We start from the raw sequence: 14,730 nt of genomic DNA, 5'->3' as shown, positions 1-14,730 counted from the left end.
TCGTTTGCGGATTAATACCTTTCAAATATTTGAACATCTGTATCATATCACCCCTGTTTCTCCTTTCCTCCAGGGTATACATGTTCAGGTCAGCAAGTTTCTCCTCATATGTCTTGTAACGCAAATCCCATACCATTCTCGTAGCTTTTCTTTGCACCGCTTCAATTCTTTTAAAATCCTTAGCAAGATACAGCCTCCAAAACTGAACACAATACCCCAGGTGGGGCCTCACCAACGACTTATACAGGGGCATTAAAACCTCTTTTCTTCTGCTGGTCACACCTCTCTCTATACAGCCTAGCAACCTTCTAGCTACGGCCACCGCCTTAACACACTGTTTCGTCGCCTTCAGATCCTCAGATACTATCACCCCAAGATCCCTCTCCCCATCCGTACATATCACACTCTCACTGCCGAACACATACGTCTCCCGTGGATTTCTACACCCTAAGTGCGTCACTTTGCATTTCTTTGCATTGAATTTTAATTGCCAAACCTTAGACCATTCTTCTAGCTTCTGCAGATCCTTTTTCATGTTTTCCACTCCTTTTTGAAAAAAAAAATTATTTTCAACCATGAGGGCCGTAATATTATAGCACAAGTGACTCTGGAGAGACACCTGTTATTATGCAATATCTATGCACCTGATTATAATAAGTACTTTTATATGACACTTATATGTCACACCCTTGACAACATGCCTGTGATTCTAGCAGAGGACTTTAACAGGGTTGGATAGGACTCAGGTAACCGGGACAGGGAGGATAGATGTCTCAAAAGGGTTCCTCTCTTCTGTGATACTTTTTTTTTTTTTTAATTTAAATTCTTTATTGATTTTCAATTTCACAAGTACAACAACTTGCATAGGAAACACAGAAGGCAATAATTTCAAGAATCAGTTACAATACACTTCCTTGTCTACATTGTGACAATTTTCATTCTTCCTTAGACCTCAAATATGGGAGGGGGGCATTAAGAAACATGAGGAGAAGTTTTTTTTTAACATAACTATTAATTAAATAAATCGGCTAACCTTTATTCCACAAACTATCTTAATTGGTCTGATGTTATTACACTGTGGGGGTCTGAATCCTCTTAGCTTGCACAAAAACATTTAGCTGTAATGGATCAGAAAAAACATACTTATTTCCATGGAAGTTAACTCTACACTTACAGGGATAAGCTAACAAGAAAGATGCTCCCAAAGCTTTTACATTCTGTCTTAAATCCAAGAATTGTCTCCTTCTCTCCTGAGTTGCCTTCGCAACATCAGGGTACATCCAGATTTTTTGTCCATAAAACAGTTTAACAGAGTTCTTGATATATAACTTAAACACATGATTCAAATCTTTCTCAAATACAAACTGAACTAACAATGTTCCTAGGTCTGTAATCTCAAAATTCGAGTCCTCAAGAAATGCAGTTAAATTTTGAGGTTTCTGAGCCTCCCCTTGTAACAATCCTGCAGAATCTACAGACGAAACTTTCTTTTGAGGTAAATAATATATTTTTGTATAAGGAGGTAAAGTTGAATCTGGTAACTGCAGGATATCCTTCAAATACATTGAAAATAGCTAATTTGCTTTCAATAAAGGAGAAATGGGAAAGTTCAAAAGTCTCAAATTCAAACGTCTAATATAGTTCTCCATTGACTCAATTTTCCTACGAATTATTTGTTTGTCCTTAATTAAAGCCGTCACTGAGGATTTTAAACCAGTCATTTCCTCATGTGTCTTTTGTATTTGGGCATCCACAGCATTCTTAATTTTCTCCAAAGATTGATCACATTTTTCAATTTTACTCACTATTACAGCAAACTCTTGTTGAGTTTGAAACAGCTAACGTCAATGCCTGTACTGCCTTCCAGACCACTATCAGGGTAATCTCTCCCGGTTCTTCCTGGGACCCTAAGTCCTCCCCGTCCGATCTTCGAGGTGCCTTGCCAACCGAAATCCCACCAGCAGCGCCTTCCGCATCCAGCGGTGTTTCCGGCCCTCGAGTCGAAGCAGGGCAAGGAGGCGGGACCAACTCCGGCGGCGTGAGAGAAACCTCGCAGCCTAGGAACACCGACGCTCCTCCGTCAGGGCTCAACAGCGGCCTCGCCATGCCGGTCACTGGTAGAATATTCTGCCAGAGTCTATCGAGCGACTGCTGCACTGGGGTCGACGCCATAGCCTTCGGCAATGCGCTTTTCGTTGCCCCTCTCTTGGTATGTGGCATGTTGTTGAGAAGAAAAGTTTCCAGCTACCACTCGTTTCCTCTAGCAATACTCAGGCGGCCATCTTGTAACGCCCCCCTTCTGTGATGCTTTTGATTTGTTGGTATCTGGCAGGTTCTTCACCTACGGAACGGGATTTCACCACCTATTCCGGGCCCATTCTATGCCTTCTCGGATCGATTATGTTTAGACTTCCCAGGTACTTTCTTCTAAAGTACTTGTGGCTGAGATCGACCCCACCAAAATTTCTGACCATGCCCTCATATAAGTATTGTTGGATTGGGGTGGGGAGGCGAACCCAAAGCCTCTATGGAAATTCCTCTTGGACTTATATAAGGATGAGAAGTTTAACGATTACATCCTGGACAAATGGAAAGATTTTCATCAAGAATAATCATTTTCATGAAGAAGACCCGGTGCTGTATTTGGAAACAGCCAAGGCAGTGCTTAGAAGTGAGATAATCACCTTCTCTAGTCATAAAAAGTGAGGTAGAGATCAGGACATTCTTCACTTAGAAAAGCAATTGCAGAGAGATGGGCAGTTTTGCGGGTCCCATCCTTCGATTCCCAATAAGACCCAGTTGGCGGTCACCCAATCCACACTAAATCAGCTCCTTCACTGTACATAAGTACATAAGTAATGCCATACTGGGAAAAGACCAAGGGTCCATCGAGCCCAGCATCCTGTCCACGACAGCGGCCAATCCAGGCCAAGGGCACCTGGCAAGCTTCCCAAACGTACAAACATTCTATACATGTTATTCCTGGGATTTTGGATTTTTCCAAGTCAGTTTAGTGGCGGATTATGGACTTGTCCTTTAGGAAACCGTCCAACCCCTTTTTAAACTCTGCTAAGCTAACCGCCTTCACCATGTTCTCCGGCAACGAATTCCAGAGTTTCATTACACGTTGGGTGAAGAAAAATTTTCTCCGATTTGTTTTAAATTTACTACACTGTAGTTTCATCGCATGCCCCCTAGTCCTAGTATTTTTGGAAAGCGTGAACAGACGCTTCACATCCACCTGTTCCACTCCACTCATTATTTTATATACCTCTATCATGTCTCCCCTCAGCCGTCTCTTCTCCAAGCTGTATAGCCCTAGCCTCCTTAGTCTTTCTTCATAGGGAAGTCGTCCCATCCCCGCTATCATTTTAGTCGCCCTTCGCTGCACCTTTTCCAATTCTACTATATCTTTCTTGAGATGCGGCGACCAGAATTGAACACAATACTCAAGGTGCGGTCGCACCATGGAGCGATACAACGGCATTATAACATCCTCACACCTGTTTTCCATACCTTTCCTAATAATACCCAACATTCTATTCGCTTTCTTAGCCGCAGCAGCACACTGAGCAGAAGGTTTCAGTGTGTTATCGACTACGACACCCAGATCCCTTTCTTGGTCCGTAACTCCTAACGTGGAACCTTGCATGACGTAGCTATAATTCGGGTTCTTTTTTCCCACATGCATCACCTTGCACTTGCTCACATTAAACATCATCTGCCATTTAGCCGCCCAGTCTCCCAGTCTCGTAAGGTCCTCTTGTAATTTTTCACAATCCTGTCGCGATTTAACGACTTTGAATAACTTTGTGTCATCAGCAAATTTAATTACCTCGCTAGTTACTCCCATCTCTAAATCATTTATAAATATATTTAAAAGCAGCGGTCCTAGCACGGACCCCTGAGGAACCCCACTAACTACCCTTCTCCATTGTGAATACTGCCCATTTAACCCCACTCTCTGTTTCCTATCCTTCAACCAGCTGTAGAGCTGTTAAGTCTGCAAAATTTTATCAATACCAAGGGAATAAAGCTGAAAGCCTCTTGGCTAGGCTCATTAAACAGTAGACTGGCCCAAGTCGAGTCCTTCCACTTAAAGATAGGCAAGGGGACATGGTCCACTCAGAGGCTGGCATAGCGGAAATTTGTAAAGCTTACTTTTCCCAATTGTATCAGCGTGATGACCCTATTGATCTTGATAGTGGAGCGTATTTGGAGACTTGAGTGGTACCTACCCTCGATGATGGGAGCCATCAGTAACTGAATGCCCCACTCCAGGAAGATGAAGTAGCTTGGGTGATTCAAACTAACAAGCTGGGGAAGGCCTCCGGCCCGTACGGCTATCGGGCACAATTTTACAAGCTTCTTGAGTAGCAAGATCCTTAGACTTCTCACCAATGTCCAATGTTCTACACCAAGCCCAAATTATAGTTCTCCCTAAGCCTGGGAAGGATCTTTCTATTATATAAGAAAATAAGAGTAGACATACTGGGTCAGACCAATGGTCCATCCAGCCAAGTATCGTGTTTCCAACAATGGCCAAGCCAGGTCACAAGTACCTGGCACAAACCCAAATCGTGGCAACACTCCATGCTACCAATCCCGTGGCAAGCAGTTGCTTCCCCAAGACCGGCCTTTTCCTCCAGGAACTTGTACAAACCATTTTAAAACCCAGATATGCTAACCGCTGTTACTACATCCTCCGTAAAAGAGTTCCAGAGCTTAATTCTTCATTGAGTGAAAAAAATATTTCCTATTTGTTTTAAAAGTATTTCCATGTAATTTCCTTGAGTGTCCCCTACTGTTTGTACTTTTGGAACGAGTAAAAAAAAATCGATTTAATTCTACTCATTCTAGACCACTCGGGATTTTGAGAACCTCAAACATATCTCCCCTCATCTGTCTCTTTTCCAAGCTGAAGAGCCCCAACCTCTGAAAAACATGCATCAGAGATGAGAAAGACACATCTGTAGAGTTCCATGGAGAAAACAAAACTGAGGGTCCTGTGTGAGTCAGGCAGCTTTGAAGGCACATGTACATGCATGGTCAGGCCTGCCAAAGGCTTCCAGAAGCTGAAAGAATGATGGGCAGCGTCCACACTGGTGCTATGTTGATGATATCATCTACATATGACAACTATATTCCTGCTTGTCCTCATGTTGTGGTTAGTTTTGGGATAGTTTGGGGCCTATAGGCAAGTTAGGTTAAATTAGGCTTTGCTTCAGCTGTCCAGACCTGGCTTGAACTGTGTTTTAAGGAGAATTAAGCTGTCAGTATTATTGATCCAGGCTGGTGTACCAATGTGCATTGTGGAGCTGGACTGTTTATTCTAGGTGACATGAGACAGAAGAACTGTGGTGAAAGGTCAGTAGGATCATGATGATCTTGGATAATTATGCCCACCCATGAAGATGGTCAGAGGATAGGTCTGTAGAAACTCTTCTTTGATGGGCCTATCAAAGAATGGGTTGTGAATGCTTAAGCTGACTAGGCCTTTGCATCATAGGACCAATTCCCATGACATAATCCTCATTAAGCTGGACCAATCATAAATTGCCAAACTATTTACTTCCATGTTAGCCTATCAACAGCCAATGACAGGACATACTATTAATGGCCATGGAGACAAATCCTTATAACGTGGGACAGCTTGGATATGAGTGTAAGAGAGCGAGTAGATGAAAGATTGGTAGACTCCAGCCTACAAGAGGGACTGGAAAGATTTGCCATGGAGAAAGATGTCTTGCCAAGTGGGGGGGGGAGGGGGAGGGGAGAGAGAGCCAGGATCTCTCCCTAGGAAAAGGTGATACATTCCTATTCAGATTGAGCTAACATCAGAAATTGCTGCTACAATTAAATTCTGTTTTAAAATTAGACTCTTCTTGGAACAGTACTACTTGTTTTCAGGCCAGTAAAGTCTAAGTCCATTAACCAAACTGGGGGTAAGCTAGAGTAAATATGTGGTATTGATTCTGTGTGGAAACATTAAATATAACATCTTATTGATATTTCTTTGATCAGACCATAATTACATTTGTTAATTGTGTACCTATTCATTTGAGCTAAATAAAAGCCAGACATTAATTTCCAAGCAAAGTTGTAATTGCTGAGCACCTCTTGCTTACATAAAGTATAGCATTGGAAGGGTATTCAGGTAAAGTCACGTCTTCAAAGCTGGAACTAGGTTTGTGAGCCCTTGGGCCACTGCCGAGGAGCGGCAGAGGCAGGCAAAACCACCCTACACCAGAGACAGGGCAGAACTCTGACAGTTAGGCTTCACCTGCACATGGCCACCTTTCACCAGGAGTTGAGCCCCTGGCTGCAGGCGGCCGGCAGGACTTATAGGACAGGGCAGGAAGAGAATCCCAGCTAGGCTGAACAGGGACTGAGGGTCAGAGGGAAAAAGAATAAACAGGGGCAGCAAGGCAGGGAAAGGAAAAACTAAAGGACAGGACTGAAAGCTGCAAGCAGCCACTAAAACAGGGAACAAAACACCGATTAACAAGACACAGAACTGAAAGCTGCAGAGCAGCCACTAAGACACAAGCAGACAAGAACTAAACACAAAACTATAACCCAGAGACAAGACTAGCAAACAACCCACAACCTAATCTAACTACACACAGACTAACTGAAAACAGACAAGAATTTCAGGCAAGAATCCCCACAAATCTGAAGTGCAACAAGCACCAACAAACCAGGGCCTAAGGCGATGCAAAGGCAAAGCAGAAAGGTTTCAAAATGGCTAATAAGTCCAGCAGCAGCTGAGGCTCAAGCTGCAGCAATCACCAAGCAACTACGGGTGCTGTGTAGGTTCAACCAAAGCAAGCAAGTCTGGCAGCCCAAAAGATCCGGACCGGACTGAAATCTGGAAAGGGTGACAATAACCAGACAGTCCATTGCAGCCACCAGGTCTGGCCACCAGGTGGTGAGAGGAAGGAGAGCACGAAACATGGGCACAACCGTGACAGTACCTCCCCCTCAAGGCCCCCCCCCCCCCGACCTCCACGGGGAATTCAGGTCTCCATGGGTAACAATGGTGAAACCTAAGGAGGGACTTCCAAACATGACCAGGAGTAGCTTGGCTGGAATTTGAACAGGAGTTAAGACTGGAACCCGAACTGGCATAAGGACTTGCCTTCGCCTCATGGCTGGAACTGAAACTTGGCTCGGACTCAGCCTCTTGACTGGAACTGGAACTCAGCGTGGACTCAGCGGCTTGGCTGGACCTGGAACTCAGCATGGACTCAGCACCCGACGTAGACTTGGCATCTTGGCTGGTACTGGACCTTGGAGTGGATTCAGCTTCTTGGCCGGAACTGCAACTTGGCATGGACTCAGTAACTCGGCTGGAGCTGGAACTCGGCTCGGACTCCGCATCTCGGCTGGAGCTGGAACTCAGCTCGGACTCAGCAGTTTGGCCGGAACCTCAACTTGATCCGGACTCAGCATCTTGGCTGGAACTGGAACTACGCGTGGACACAGCGACTTGGATGAAACTCGGAGCAGAAACTAGACCGGGCCTCCAGGAAGGCGGCAGGCGAGCCAAAACCCCGGGACTACCACAACGCTTTCTTTCTGCGTCCACTTCAGGAGTGTCCCACAAGCCTGGATCGGGAAGTAAGCAGGTTACGATACTTAAAGAGCAAGATCTTAGGATCAATGGCAGAAACTGGGTTGAAAAGGAAACCAAGCCCCCTGAGGCGTTCCTGCTCCGCAGCAGCTTCAGGGGTATTCTTCAAGGGGTCAGAACAAAGTTTGTCACAGTACTGCTGGAGCAATATCCCACAAAAAAGGTCAGAAACTGGGTCGAGACCGGAACCCGAACTGGACCCAGGAGCTGCCCTAGGGCTGAGAGGCATCCTACAATAAGGGAAGAAATACATGGGCGAAACGCCCTGCAGGAAGGAAGGTTTCACCGAGCTCATGTCCTTTGCATTCTGTCACATCTTCAAAGCTGGAACTAGGTTTGTGAGCCCTTGGGCCACTGCCGAGGAGCAGCAGTGGCAGGCAAAACCACCCCACACAGGGATAAGGCAGAACTCTGACAGGGCCAGCTAGACTTCACCTGCACGTGAACACCGTTCCTCAGGAATTGAGCCCCTGAATGCAGGTGGCCGGCAGGACTTACCGGACAGGGCCGGAACTGGATACCAACAGGATACACACAGGGACTAGAACACACAGGGAGGCTAGACAGAATACTAGACTAGGACTCTCAGACAGACAATGGACAGAACTGAAAGCTGCAAGCAGCCACTGAAACAGGGAACAAACACTGATAGATAAGGGACAGGACTGAAAGCTGCCAGGCAGCCACTGAACAAGAAACACAGACAACCTAGAACTAGACAAAGACATACAAACAAAAAACAATACTGGGAAACAAGCAATACAGTAAAAGAAGCTACACAAAGACTAAACTAGAATCAGGCAAGAATACAGACTATAAACTAGACTAGGCAGAAGTGCAGCAAGCACCAACAAACCAGGTGATGCAAAGGCAAAGCAGAGAGTTTCCAAATGGCTAATAAGCCCAGCAGCAGCTGAGATTCAGCTGCAGCAATCACCAGGCAGCTACGGGTGCTGTGCAGGCTCAAATAAGACAAGCAAGTCTGGCAGGCCGGAAGATTCGGACTGGACTGGGCTGAAGTCTGGAACGGGAAACAGCTCACAGACAATCCCATGCAGCCACCAGGCCTGGCCACCAGGGGGCAAGATGACTGAGAGCTTGAAACCAGGGCACGACCGTGACAGGTAATGCCTAATGAGGTTTAAAACATAAAAACATAATGAATGTTACTGAAATCTATTATTCTGTCTTACTGTACTTCCAGTTTTGGCACAGTATAAGCCATCACAAGAACAAAATATAAGAAAACCAATGGACTGCATTAGGGGCTTATAGCCCATTTAGTTATGTTTCAACAAATGAGAGATCTGTTTGACAGAAAATATTTTTATTATTTTGAGTTATAAACCACTTGTCCCTGAAACTACTGAAACATGCTCAAACAACAGAATAATTCATTTGTGTATCTAAAAGGTAAACTTCTACAAAACAGATGAAGATGTGATTCCATGTGCCCCAATGAAAAGAGTTTAATTCTACTTCCATTTAATTTCAATATATTCCATCATCTTTATAACACCAGGCTTCCTGTGGCAGATTACAACAACATTTAACATGAATCCATCAGGAAACAGGATATCCTCACTGAAATTTGGCCATCTGTATTGTATACAATATATTTATTTAGTTAGTTTTTAGTGTAGAAAAATTAGCACAAAATACAGAGTTTAAAATTGCTGTTTCTACCAGCTACAATAATTTTTAAGCTGTTTTAGTGATATTCAATTGTTATTTCATGATATTTATATGGGAAGCTTTCACATAAATTAAAAAGCTGTCCAATAAGTAAAAAAAAAAATAAATAAATAAAACAAAAACTCTCTTGTCCTCCACCTTTTAAAGCACTGCCTATGCAATTGAAAAAGCTTTAGACTTGGCAGCAGCTCATAGGTTTCCTTGCTTTGTTTTGCATGAACGGAGAAGACGGCTGCGCTGGGAAGGGGAAACCTAGACTGTCCTAATTGGCTTCCTTGCTTACAGTGGACTTGATAGGCTCACTTCTAATCCTGTTTATTAAATCTCCTTGTTTGAGATGAGGAAGAGGCTATAAGAAACAATGTCGCACCCCCCCCCCCCCCTTTAGATTGTGAACAGGAAGTGCGTTGACTATTGTTATCCCATTACGTATACCTGTTTCCTTTTTTTTTTTCTTGGATAGAAAATCTGTATCATTTTGCCTTTCTATATTGTTTTATATTTAAATCAATAAAGAAATTTCAAATATACCTTAAGTCTCTCCTGGAATTCAGGAGGTCTGGATATGCAGTCACTTATCTGTCTATTGGATACACAGGAGGGTACTGATTAGACTGCAGGGTCTCAATTTGGGATTATCCAGCTAGAAAACATCAACGGTATGCATGGGCCAGCAAGGCTTGAGGTGGGGCCATCTAATGCTACTTGTGCTACGGAACATAACATTGTATGCTCATCTTTGGACCTTATTCACTTTAGATACAACTGACTTGACAACCCATGCTTCAATGCACACTGTGGAAGTTGTCCAAAAAAAAAAGATTTTGTTGTACTGGCGGGGATTATTTCCCGCCACATACTTAGTTTGGTTCTACATCATTTCCAGAAGGGTACAGAAAAGTGAGTGATCAATTACACTGTTGCCACTAAAACCTATGCTAATTTTACATCACCGCCAAAGTATATAAAACTTTTTTCAGAGGCTCTGGGTAATCGCCTGAGGGCCACTTAAAGGCACTGTGTTGTCGATCTCTCGGCGACTCACAAGGGTCCGGGAGCCAAAGACAAAGCATTAGGCCCGCAAGCGGTATATTCTTCCCTCCCCCAGCTAGTTCTTGAAAGGCACAGCGGGGTGGGCCCTACAGCAGGTACAGAGCAACATAACACCAACCTGGTTGAGTTCATTTTCCGACGCTATCCGGAGCTTGGGATCTATAGTACCCTTCAGCGCCTGGATAATTCTGTTGGGATCCATGTTTTGCCCCCTTAGTTTTTTCTTGTTATCACAGGGTCGGGATTTTTTTTTCTCTTTTTAACAAAGCTGCCACCATACTAATCCAGCAAAAAAAAAAAAAAGGGGGGGGTGCCGGCAGATACAAACAAGCAAACTAGGCGGCAGCAGCAGTGGTATGAGCTCCCCTTTGTAACTCAGACCCCGGCACCCCGACCGTTCGCCGCCGCAAAGCGCCTGGTGTTCCTGTACTACAGTTGCTAGTGTGAGGCGCCATGTTGTACGGCAACTTCGCCGCGCGCGCGCGTGCGTGCGTGCGTGTGTGTGAATCCATTAAAATCCGTGTATGAAGGCCAGTTTCTTTTGCTGTTCCATCCCATTTTTCAATGAGGCTCAGCTCCCCTAGATGACAATTAATTTAAGAGGCACAAAAAAAAAAAACTTTGGTCTAGTAAAAGAGGTGATAATATCTGTGACTAGCTTTAGGAAGTTTGATATGGTACAGGTTCCTGCAGGAAAAGTCCGTAGTCTGCTATTGGGACATACATGAGAAAATCACTATGTTGCTACCATTTGGGTTTCTGTAGGTACTTTTGACCTGAATTGGCCACTGTTGGAAACAGGTTACTGGGCTAGATGGAACATTGATCTGACAGTATGGTTATTCTATTGTTTTCTAACCATACAGTTTTTAATATGCGGGTACTTTTCTGGCCGTAGTGGGCTCACAGTTTTTGTATTTGGAACAAAGAGTTAGATGACTTGCCCAATCATACGTTGATTCATTGGCAAAGGAACAGATATTCAGCAGCACTTTAAGCAGATAGTGCCATTGAGTATCTAACTACTATACTCTCTCTAGCAGAGCAGACTTACCATAGCAGTGGCATGGCCACAAGCGGGCCAGGGCCCATCCAATTTGGACTCAGGCCCACTAACTGGCAGAGATCCTCGGACCCCACCAGCTGAAGATTTCTGCCTCTTTCTCCACAGGCAGCCACTGCACTTCCAAATGGCAGTTCAAAGCCCGCCAGCAGAAGATTTCTTCCTCCTCCTGAGGCAGCCAGTGCTCATAAGTACATAAGTATTGCCATACTGGGAAAGACCAAAGTTCCATCGAGCCCAGCATCCTGTTTCCAACAATGGCCAATCCAGGTCACAAATACCTGGCAAGATCCTAAAAATGTACAAAACATTTTATACTGCTTATCCCAGAAATAGTGGATTTTCCCCAAGTCCATTTAATAACGGAATATGGACGTTTCCTTTAGGAAGACGTCCAAACCTTTTTTAAACTCCGCTAAGCTAACCGCCTTTACCACATTCTCTGGCAACGAATTCCAGAGTTTAATTACACGAGTGAAGAAAAAGTTTCTCTGATTCGTTTTACATTTACTACATTGTAGCTTCTTCGCATGCCCCCTAGTCCTAGTATTTTTGGAAAGCGTGAACAGATGCTTCACATCTACCCGTTCAACTCCACTCATTATTTTATAGACCTCTATCATATCTCCCCTCAGCCGCCTTTTCTCCAAGCTGAAGAGCCCTAGCCGCTTTAGCCTTTCCTCACAGTCTCTTCTTATTTCCACTATTCATGATGTATTGTAAGCCACATTGAGCCTGCAAAGAGGTGGGAAAATGTGGGATACAAATGCAATAAATAAAATAAATAAGTCGTCCCATCCCCTTTATCATTTTTGTCACCCTTCTCTGCACCTTTTCTAATTCCACTATATCTTTTTTGAGATGCAACGACCAGAATTGAACACCATATTCGAGGTGCGGTCGCACCATGGAGCGATACAAAGGCATTATAACATCCTCATTTTTGTTTTCCATTCCTTTCCTAATAATACCTAACATTCTATTTGCTTTCTTAGCCGCAGCAGCACACTGCTCTTCGAAATGGCAGCTGGCAGCACTTGCCTCGAGCTGACATCAAACACCTGCCCCTCTACACATGCTCAGTTTTCACACTTGCGCAAGCACCGAGATCGCAAAGCCTGCTGGCCGCATCAGCTCTAGGAAAGCGCTGCTGGCTTCTATTTGGAAGAGCATGGATTGCCTGAGGAGGATTAGGTGCAGTGCTCTTTGGTGGATCCCCATCAGCTCAGGTATGTAATATTTTGGGCTTGAGGTTGAGGGAGGGATGAAGAGCAGAGAGGAAAACAGAGCAGAGGGGGGCCAGGGATAGAAGGGGTACAAATTCCATGCCCGCCCACCTACCTTGGGCTCAAGCCTACACAAACTCATCTGTCTGGCTATGCCCCTGGACAATAGAGCAGTGCCCAGGGGCCCACCTTCCCCTAGCTTCCATCTACTTTAATCACTTTATAGTTAGGAGCCCATTACCCTTATTGCCCAGGGGCCTGTGGGGCTGAACAGATTACCCCACCTTCATTCAGAGGCAGTGTTGCCAAGTGGGCGGTTTTCCCGCCCAATTGGGCGGTTTTCCGCGACCCGCCGTGGGAAATTTTTGCCCGCGGTGGGTTGCGGTTTTTTGGGCTTCTTTTGGGGTCTTTCGCAGTTTTTTCGGGGCGGGGCTAGTGGCATTTTGGGCGGGGTTAGTGACGTTTCGGGCGGGGTTAGTGACGTTCTGGGCGGGGCCGATGACGGGGAGGCGGGGCCGGTGACGGCAGGGGGGGGTTGATGACAGCGGGGGCGGGGTTGATGACGGCAGGGGTGGGGGTGTCAGGGGCGAGGTTTGACTTTGGGCTGGTTTTGGGCTCGTTTGGGTGGAAAAAAAATTTTCCACCTGGCAACCCTGTTCAGAGGGCCGGACAATTGGGAACTAGAACTGTATTATAATTAAGATTAGACCAATTTTATGTTCCAATGTGGATCCAAGTCTGCAGTGCAATTATACTGACACAAGGCCCAAAGTTTATAAAAATAGAAATAGATTTATCATGACAGCACAAAGTATTAAAGAAGGCAACAATAATAGGAGAGTTTATTTATTTATTTGCAATATTTGTATCCCCCATTTCCCCACACACTAGCAGGCTCAATGTGGCTTACAAGACACCGTTCCATATCATCATGCTGATCAATCCATAGACTGGTGGGTTGTGTCCATCTACCAGCAGGTGGAGATAGAGAGCAAAGCTTTTGCCTCCCTATATGTGGTCATGTGCTGCCGGAAACTCCTCAGTATGTTCTCTATCTCAGCAGGTGGTGGTCACACACAGCAGCAGCTCTGGCTAGGTCTCCAAGCCTAATTTTTAGGTTTTGTTGAGTGCCTAGGGTTGAGGGCTCTTCTTGAGCAAGTGCAAACCTGGTGGCGCCAGGTCCCTCCTTTTCTCCCCCCTCCCGCTGGCTCCGTTAAAAAAAAAAAAAAAATTTTGAACGTCCTTAAGGGCGTTTATTTCGACGTTTATTTAAACGTTTATTGCAGCTACTCACTGGGACACCAGGTCGTTACAGCTCGGAGCGAGAAGCAGGTAATTTTTACCTTTTTATAGCGGGCAGGGGGTTCCCCGATCGATCTCCACGTGGCCTATGGCGTCAGAGGGCGAAGGCGCGAAGAATCGCTCCCCGGACCACGTGTGCGCTTCTAGCGGGGATGCGGGGGTCTTAAAGTCTGATTCGCCCTTGTTGGGTGTCAGTTCGGAGGCCGGTCAGTGTCCCGGGTCTTCCTCCGGTACGGCGGTTTTTCCCGCCATAAACGCCCATCCCCCGCTGCTCGCCTCCGCCATCTTGGCCGGCCATTCTGCTTGGACGGCTTCTTCTTGGGCCGCCCTTGAGCTGGGAGAAGTTAATGCCATGGCCGCCCTTGATTTGGGCGACGGCAAAAAAGCGGCTAAAGTTAAGCGCCGTACTTCCCGCGCGGCTCCTTCGCAGAGTGTCGCGCCGGACGCCATCTTGGATGCACAGCATGTTTCTCCCCCGCTCTTGCGAGCGCCGGTTGAGGGTGCGTCTAGGGCTGTGGCCCAGGCTGCTGAAGTGCACAGTCTGGGGGGTTTCTCCCCCGAGTTTATTTTGCTGCTGCATCAGGCCTTCCTTATGCAAAACGCTGCCCCTTCTCCCTTGTCCGATAAAGGGGTTGAGGCCCCCAGAAGTAAACGCCCTCGGGTGGATTCCCAGGCCTTAGAGGACTCTGTTTCCTCTGATGTAGATGAGGGCAGCGTATCTGAGTTCTCCCAACGGTCCTTTGGGGATTCCTTGC

The 14,730-nt window shown here is 45.7% G+C and overlaps 1 protein-coding gene across 1 annotated transcript in view; it reads right to left on the bottom strand.

Annotated features, from left to right (window-relative positions):
* The window catches only part of IPO8 (importin 8), an 882,901-nt gene extending 872,099 nt beyond the window's left edge, over nucleotides 1-10,802 (bottom strand). Inside the window, 1 exon segment of the mRNA XM_030214557.1 lies at nucleotides 10,503-10,802. Within this exon segment, the coding sequence (XP_030070417.1) occupies nucleotides 10,503-10,586 (84 nt within the window). The 5' untranslated portion in view covers nucleotides 10,587-10,802.
* Nucleotides 10,803-14,730: the final 3,928 nt, after the last annotated feature.

Source organism: Microcaecilia unicolor, chromosome 9 (assembly GCF_901765095.1).
Source record: "Microcaecilia unicolor chromosome 9, aMicUni1.1, whole genome shotgun sequence".
Lineage (NCBI taxonomy): Eukaryota > Metazoa > Chordata > Amphibia > Gymnophiona > Siphonopidae > Microcaecilia > Microcaecilia unicolor.
This window is presented reverse-complemented; position numbering and strand designations above follow the sequence as displayed.